Source organism: Galeopterus variegatus, unplaced genomic scaffold, assembly GCF_000696425.1.
Source record: "Galeopterus variegatus unplaced genomic scaffold, G_variegatus-3.0.2 Scaffold3699, whole genome shotgun sequence".
NCBI lineage: Eukaryota > Metazoa > Chordata > Mammalia > Dermoptera > Cynocephalidae > Galeopterus > Galeopterus variegatus.
The window spans coordinates 126,780-135,131 of NW_007729810.1; the positions used below are offsets into that span (position 1 = coordinate 126,780).

An 8,352-nucleotide genomic window follows, 5' to 3' on the forward strand; every position below is an offset into this window, starting at 1 on the left:
GGCGTGGCGGCCCTGCCCCCTCGGGGTCCCGTCCCCGAGGACCAGTGACAGCTGCCCTGCGGCCTCCCCGCCGCCCCGCCCGCAGGCCTGCGCGCACTCCTTTCCTTTTTTCTGGAACGTAATATCCTGTGCTAACAGGCTGAAAAAACACGTCAGGAAACCACTCTTCTAAAAGTTCTTCCATTTCCTTAAGGAAAGTGAGAAGAGGGCAAACGATATACAGAGACCCCGAATGCAGGTCTGCAGCCACCGGGCCTCTGTCCCGGACTTGGTAGTCCCGAATGACTTTGATTTTTTCCTTTTTGCATTTCTGGTTTATCTTATGTCCTCTCCCCGCTTCCCCCAGGGCACCTTCTCTCTGATTATTGAGGCTCTCCACACAGATTCTCCTGATGACCTCACGACAGGTAAAAACGAAACGCCAACCCCCCAAACTTGTAAGCTGCTCCCCCCAATTAACTTCACACCACCCCGCCCCAGAAACACACTCAGCATCTTTCATTATGCACGTGCCCCCAGAAAGTTCAGGATGGAGCAGGCGTCCAGTGCACCTGCCCTTCTGTCCCATGCCTCAGAACCAACCTGGAGCATCTTCTCCCTACAGAAAACCCAGAAAGACTCATCAGCCGCCTGGCCACCCAGAGGCACCTGACGGTTGGCGAGGAGTGGTCCCAGGACCTGCACAGCAGCGGCCGCACGGACCTCAAGTACTCCTACCGGTTTGTGTGTGACGAGCACTACTACGGGGACGGCTGCTCAGTCTTCTGCCGTCCCCGAGACGATGCCTTCGGCCACTTCACCTGCGGAGAGAGAGGGGAGAAGGTCTGCAACCCTGGCTGGAAAGGCCAGTACTGCACAGAACGTGAGTCCCCAGGGAGGGCGCCTGCCCGCCTCAGTCCTCCACTCACACGGCCATTCACAGGTCGAGGGGTATTTATGAGCCACTGGGATCATGGGATTTAGCACGACAGGGGACTGTGGAGATGTTCTGGTGTGGAGACCAAGACCCAGAGAGCAAAGTGACTTGCTAAGCCCTCACAGCTAACCAGTGGCAGAGTTGGGGTCAACCAAGAAGGTTTAACTTCCAAGCCAGTGTTTATCCACTATAGGAAGCTGCCTTTCTTAATCAGGGAGGATTTTAGAGCCAGGGCCAGGGGTCAGGAAGTAAAGCCTGTGCCACCCCAGGCGTGTGTATCAGAGAGGGAGGGGAGGAAGGAAGGGAGGAAAAGAGCCGAGTCTGTGTGTGCAGGGGCGTGCTTCCAGCCAAAGTTCTCTTTGCTGTGGAAGTGTCTCCAAAGAGCCGAGTCTGTGTGTGCAGGGGCGTGCTTCCAGCCAAAGTTCTCTTTGCTGTGGAAGCGTCTCACTGGCAAGTGCAAGGGCATTTCCAAATATTCCAGGTGATACAGTCCAAAGGAGAGGTTTCACTTGTGTGGTCTGTGGACACTGAGAGGCTGTGTGCTGAGGCTGGTCTGCAAAGCCAGTGTGGGTGAGAGGCACACATGCCCCTTCTTGTTTGAATGCTCACACAGCCCCCTGCTTGGAAAAGAAGTGTCTTTATGATAGTGACATAGGCTCCACCCACCTGCTTATTAGGTATTGGTGTGTCCTAATTCCATGGACAGCGGGGTGACCAGGATGGGCGTGGGGGACCCGTGGGGACCCTGCTGGCTCCTGGTTCTGGCTCATCCAGACCTTAGTAGGCCTCACCTGCATGCCCAGGATGCCCCGTTCCCTGGGTATTGATTTTCCTACAGTCAGAGGTTGGGTGGGTCCTGGAGCTACCCAGAAACCCCAATGAACGTTCATTCTGCCTTGGAGAGAGGAAGGGCAAGGGTGCAGTTTCTCAGCTTTGATTTGAGCCTGGGGGTGGGTGAGGGTGGGTCTTCACATTCAGTGTATGCCTAAATGTCCTTGTTGCTTAGCTTCCCCAATCTCCTTAAGGACTCCACTGAGAGCCTCTTTTAAGCTCCGCCTTAGCCTGAGCTGGTTCTGTTTTCTTAAAAACTTGCAGAGCTGCTCGTTAATGAGTTTCATAACCAGGCGACATGAGCCAGCTCAAAGCCTCAGCGGCTGCCTCGACCCCCTCGGGCGCCTCTGGCCGCCTGTTGCCTCCCACCCTGGCTGTCCTCCCTGTTCTTCTTTGCCATGGGGCAGCCAGAAACTTAAACTTTTTTCTTCTTATTCAAACACTGGAGTCTCTCCCCTGCCCCCAGCGTGCGCGTGCCATAGATTAGATCTGTCCAGGGATAGGCAGTGGGGACGCCCGCCTGCTCCCATTGGCGGAAAGGGCATCTGTGTGTGTGTGTGTGTGTGTGTGTGTGTGTGTACACGCCAAGGGTGTGTGTGAGGGGTGGAGACCTGGGGGCTGGGGGAGGCCGTATTGTTGCGCTGAGGCAGCTGCTAGGAGAGGCCAGACAATAGAGCAGCTGTCTTGCCCTGGCACCCTGCACACCAGCTGTCCACTCTTATCTGCACCACACTTTCTGGGATATTAAGAGGTGGAGCTTTGTGCATAGAATTGGGAAGTGGGGGAGGAGGAGGGGGAAGACTTCTGACCCTCTCTTAGAAGAAAAGGGGATGGGGTGGGGGTGGGGGCTTCCGAGAGCCCTTTGTCCTCGAGCCACTGTGTTAAGAAGAGTGCGCATCCCCAGGGTGAAGTCCAGAGCTGCTGGGCAGGATGGGTCAGAGCTCCATAGCCTGGGGAGATTCACTGGGCTGTGGGTCCTGGCCAAGCCAGGCAAGTTTTGTCCCAGTCCAGCAAGGTAGCAGCCCTGGTCTGAGGTGAGCTCAACCCTGTGTTTCTTCGTTTGCTTGCAGCAATCTGCTTGCCGGGGTGTGATGAGCTGCATGGGTTTTGTGACAAGCCAGGGGAGTGCAAGTAAGTCAGCAAAAGTTGTCATTGTTGTTGTTGGTTCGTTTCTTGCTTTTTCCCGTTATCTGTTTATGCTGGCATATTTGTAAAGCATCCCTAGGTGATCATTTGAAAACTCTGTGAAGGTTAGTTGAGTGGTGGGCTGTTATCCTGCTGTTTCTACTTAATAAATATTAGGAAATGTGTAAGGTCATGGGTTTGTCTAAGCTCCTTAATGGTTGGGAGAATTTACAGATAGCAGTTAAAAAGACTTGGCACAGAAAATGAGAGTTCATCTCAGTGGTTCTCAAACTTTGCCACATATCAGAGTCACCTAGGGAGCTTTTAGAAACACTGGCACCTGGCTGCCCCTCATGCCCACTAGGTCAGAACTACTGAGACAGGATCCAGGCATCACTGTGTTTCAAAGCTTCCAAGGTGATCTAGTGCCCTGCCTTGTTTGGGAACCAGTGGCTTATTGGCACTGCTGGAAGGTGGTTTCTAGTGTGCAAGAACGTGTCAGTCTGTCTGGTAATGGTCAGCATCCCTCAGTTCTGTTCTGCTTTCCCCAAGGTGTCGAGTGGGCTGGCAGGGTCGGTACTGTGATGAGTGCATCCGATACCCAGGCTGTCTCCATGGCACCTGCCAGCAGCCCTGGCAGTGCAACTGCCAGGAAGGCTGGGGGGGCCTTTTCTGCAACCAGGGTAAGCTTCCTCCCCCCAAGGCGGCTGGTCCCCTTCCAGAGCGGCCCTGGCCTTCCCTGGCTCTTTGGTCAGTGGAAAAATAAAGTCTTCCTGCATTTGACATTGGGCTTCCTGTCTCCTCCTTTTCCTGTCTCTGCCCCTCACAGACCTGAACTACTGCACGCACCATAAGCCCTGCAAGAATGGGGCCACCTGCACTAACACAGGGCAGGGCAGCTACACGTGCTCTTGTCGGCCTGGGTACACGGGCGCCACGTGTGAGCTGGAGGTAGACGAGTGTGAGGGCAGCCCCTGCAGAAATGGGGGCAGCTGTACGGTAAGTGGGCACTCCATGTCTCCTTCTGAAGCTGGCAGCCCTGCTTTGGAACAGAGCGTGTAGGTGTCTTGGAGCAACTTTGGAGAGCTTTTTCTGATCTTCTCCATGACACAGGATCTCGAGAACAGCTATTCCTGTATCTGTCCCCCTGGCTTCTATGGCAAAGTCTGCGAGCTGAGCGCCATGACCTGTGCAGATGGCCCTTGCTTCAACGGGGGACGGTGCTCAGACAACCCCGATGGGGGGTATGCCTGCCGCTGCCCTGCGGGCTACTCTGGCTTCAACTGCGAGAAGAAAATTGATCGCTGCAGCCCTTCACCCTGTTCTAATGGTAAGGGGACACAGCTGCCATGGCTCAGGCTGCATCAAGTGGTCAACACTAAGAAGGCTTTGGAAAGCTTGTGCATTTAATTTCAAACCAAGTACATTGCATTGTGAGCTGCTTTGAGTTCACGGAGCCCTTTGGTCTGGACAGTCAGGAATTTTCCATAAAAACTTTATCCTTGAGTCTGGAAATGCCCAGGGAACGAGAAAGGCAGGCAGGAGTGTTTGTTCTCGTGTTCCGTAGGGAAAGCCTCGGCCAAGAGGTGAAACCGCTTGCTCAGGGCCACACGCTCCTCGGTCTGGGACTGTCCGTATTGCAGGGGCCATGCTGAAATGGCAACACGGCTGCTTTGCTTTTGGAGGGAAGCCCATCTCTGCGTTGTCACCCAGCACAGTGTCTGGTGTGTCGCTTGTGAGGGGTGTGGTCTGTGCTAGTGTGTGAGGGGCAGGGTGCCCAAAGCAAACTCACAGAGGAGAGGCTGGGCTTGAGGTGGGCCAGAACATTCTGGAACAATTGTTCTTCCTCCATCCCTTCCTTCCTTCCTTCTTTCCTCCCTTCTTAGTCCCTGCTGTTGTCATTGCTGTGCAACTGTGGGCCCGTGTGTTACTCTCTCTCAGCCTTAGTTTCCCCATGGGTAGCCTGAGTCTGTGGGCAGGTCCCTCATCAGGTTGTCTTGAAGATCAGTGCAGCGTCAGCAGAGCATTTGCACAGTGCCTGTTGAAACAACTATGCAAGAGACGAGAGCCCTTATTACGGTTTCTAAGTGGCAGAGCTAGATTGGACTCCTCCCAACGGCTCGTATTTGAGCTCATGTGATATGTTGCATTCAGCTGTGGCTCAGCTTGGTCGTGGCTGTCTTCGGTCTGTCTTTGTTCCTCTGGTGTCTAACAGTGGCAGACATGCAGGGGATGCTTCAGGATGTTTGTTTGGTGAATATGCTTGCAAGGAGATGTGACTGCTCCTGTCGCTGTGTTACAGGTGCCAAATGTGTTGACCTCGGCGATGCCTACCTGTGCCGCTGCCAGGCCGGCTTCTCTGGGCGGCACTGCGATGACAACGTGGATGACTGTGCCTCCTCCCCATGTACCCATGGGGGCACCTGTCGGGACGGCGTGAATGACTACTCCTGCACCTGCCCCCCTGGCTATGCGGGCAAAAACTGCAGCGCCCCCGTCCGCAGGTGCGAGCAGGCGCCCTGCCACAATGGGGCCACCTGCCACGAGAGGGGCCACCGCTACGTGTGCGAGTGCGCCCGGGGCTACGGGGGCCCCAATTGTCAGTTCCTGCTCCCCGATCCGGCCCCCGGCCCCATGGTGGTGGATCTCACCGAGAAGCTGGAGGGGCAGGGCGGGCCGCTCCCCTGGGTGGCAGTGTGCGCCGGCGTCGTCCTGGTCCTCATGCTGCTGCTGGGCTGCGCTGCTGTGGTGGTCTGCATCCGGCTGAGGCTGCAGAAGCGCCGACCCCCTGCTGACCCCTCCCATGGGGAGACGGAGACCATGAACAACCTGGCCAACTGCCAGCGGGAGAAAGACATCTCGGTCAGCGTCATCGGGGCCACGCAGATCAAGAACACCAATAAGAAGGCAGACTTCCATGGGGACCACAGCGCCGACAAGAACGGCTTCAAGGCCCGCTACCCGGCAGTGGACTATAATCTCGTACAGGACCTCAAGGGCGACGAAACCACTGTCAGGGATGTACACAGCAAGCATGATGCCAAGTGCCAGCCCCAGGGCTCCGCAGGGGAGGAGAAGGTTACCCCGACCACACTCAGGGGGTGCGTGCTGTGGGCTGGGCGGGAGGGCTCAGGTGGGGAGGCCACCTGGGGAGCAGTCTGACATTTGGGAAGGCTGCGGGGTCAGGAGGGGCCAGGCGGGAAGGCCACCTGGTGGAGGGCCTGACGTCCTGGGGGGCCATGTGATCAGGAGGAGCCAGGCAGGGAGGTCACCTGGGGAAGGGCCTGTCGTCCTGGGGGGCCATGTGATCAGGAGGAGCCAGGCGGGAAGGCCACCTGGTGGAGGGCCTGACATCCTAGGGGGCCATGTGATCAGGAGGAGCCAGGTGGGAAGGCCACCTGGGGAAGGACCTAACATTTGGGAAGGCCATGGGGTCAGCAGGGGCCAGGCGGGAAGGTCACCTGGGGAAGGGCCTGACATTTGGGAAGGCCATGGGGTCAGCAGGGGCCAGGCGGGAAGGTCACCTGGGGAAGGGCCTGACATTTGGGAAGGCCATGGGGTCAGCAGGGGCCAGGCGGGAAGGCCACCTGGGGAAGGGCCTGACATTTGGGAAGGCCGTGGGGTCAGCAGGGGCCAGGCGGGAAGGTCACCTGGGGAAGGGCCTGACATTTGGGAAGGCCGTGGGGTCAGCAGGGGCCAGGCGGGAAGGTCACCTGGGGAAGGGCCTGACATTTGGGAAGGCCGTGGGGTCAGCAGGGGCCAGGCGGGAAGGTCACCTGGGGAAGGGCCTGACATTTGGGAAGGCCGTGGGGTCAGCAGGGGCCAGGCGGGAAGGTCACCTGGGGAAGGGCCTGACATTTGGGAAGGCCGTGGGGTCAGCAGGGGCCAGGCGGGAAGGTCACCTGGGGAAGGGCCTGACATTTGGGAAGGCCGTGGGGTCAGCAGGGGCCAGGCAGGAAGGCCACCTGGGGAAGGGCCTGACATCCTGGGGGACCATGTGATCAGGAGGAGCCAGGCGGGAAGGCCACCTGGTGAAGGGACTGACATTGGGGAAGGCTGTGGGGTCAAGAGGGGTCAGGCGGGAAGGCCACCTGGTGAAGGGCCTGACATTTGGGAAGGCCGTGGGGTCAGCAAGGGCCAGGCGGAAAGGCCACCTGGTGATGGGCTTGACAACCTGGGGGGCCATGTGATCAGGAGGAGCCAGGCGGAAAGGCCATCTGGGGATGTCTTCCTCCAAGCTCTGGTCATTCAGAAGTGTTTCCGTGTGTTTATTGTGGTTCTTTTTGATTTTCCTGGCAGTGGAGAATCATCTGATAGAAAAAGGCCAGACTCTGTCTATTCTACTTCAAAAGACACCAAGTACCAGTCGGTGTACGTCATATCGGAAAAGGACGAGTGTGTCATAGCAACTGAGGTCAGTGTGCATCACGGCCCTGCCTGTCCTGGCCGGACGCGGCTGAGGCTGGGACTTTCTTCTGTCTTGAACTAACTTCCCATCTGTCTTGTGGGCCCCTCTAGGTGTAAAGTGGAAGTGATATGGCAAAGTTCCCGTTTCTCTTAAGATAAATAAAATTCCAAGGATATATGCCCCCGTGAATGCTGCTGAGAGAGGAAAGGGAGACCTCCGTGGACTGCTGCTGAGAAACTAACTCGGACCGAGCTGGTTCTCTTCCTGAAGTTAGCCAAGCGACTGCGCCGGCCCGGCCCGTGGGCTCTCGCCCAGCTGCGCCACCGACGCCGCTCCCTTGCACTACGGACAGTTGCTTTTACAGAGAATATATTTAAGTGGACGGACTGAACTGCTACGTGCGGAGCAGGCACTGCCTGGAGTGTATATTTCAGATTCTGATGAGCCAGTCTTTTCTCGAATTAGAAACACAAACACTGCCTTTATTGTCCCTTTTGATACTAAAATGTGTTTTTTCTAGACAGAAAAAAAAAGTGTGTTATTTTTTGGATTTGTAAAAATATTTTTCATGATATCTGTAAAGCTTGAGTATTTTGTGATGTTCATTTTTTTATAATTTAAATTTCGGTAAATATGTACAAAGGCACTTCGGGTCTATGTGACTATATTTTTTTGTACATAAATGTATTTATGGAATATTGTGCAAATGTTATTTGAGTTTTTTACTGTTTTGTTAATGAAGAAATTTCTTTTTAAAATATTTTTCCAAAATAAATATCATGAATGACAACCAGGAGGCACAGTGGCTTGCGCTTTCTGGGCACGGGCAGGCGCTGGCTTGGGTCGCGCCAGCTTCTCTCTGCTGAAGTCCTGGCGCTCACGGCTCTGCTCCTGGCCGTGCTGAGGGGAGGCTGACGGGTGGGCTGCGCAACGCCAGGCCCGATGGTGCCGACGACGTTCCGAGAGCCGGCCACGTCCTTCTCTCATTCTGGGCCCTGTTTTTTTAAGGACTGGAACCAAGTCTAATTTGGGATCAAATACCGATGAGGCACTTTTTTATTGCCACAGCAAA

At 55.8% G+C, this 8,352-nt stretch overlaps 1 protein-coding gene across 1 annotated transcript; it reads left to right on the top strand.

Annotated features, from left to right (window-relative positions):
• Positions 1-232: 232 nt before the first annotated feature.
• Positions 233-8,076, top strand: DLL1 (delta-like 1 (Drosophila)). Its single transcript, XM_008585761.1, has 9 exons — positions 233-407; positions 605-862; positions 2,818-2,878; positions 3,425-3,555; positions 3,702-3,871; positions 3,986-4,202; positions 5,175-5,973; positions 7,172-7,286; positions 7,391-8,076. Exons 1-9 carry the CDS (start codon positions 233-235, stop codon positions 7,394-7,396), a joined length of 1,932 nt encoding a protein of 643 aa, XP_008583983.1. The 3' UTR covers positions 7,397-8,076.
• Positions 8,077-8,352: the final 276 nt, after the last annotated feature.

Coding starts and splice junctions, on each gene's coding strand:
- DLL1 (XM_008585761.1), top strand. CDS start 233: ATGCAGGTCTGCAGCCACCGGGCCTCTGTCCCGGACTTGGTAGTCCCG. Junction 3,872..3,985: donor GAAATGGGGGCAGCTGTACG/GTAAGTGGGCAC, acceptor TCCATGACACAG/GATCTCGAGAACAGCTATTC. Junction 4,203..5,174: donor CCCTTCACCCTGTTCTAATG/GTAAGGGGACAC, acceptor GCTGTGTTACAG/GTGCCAAATGTGTTGACCTC.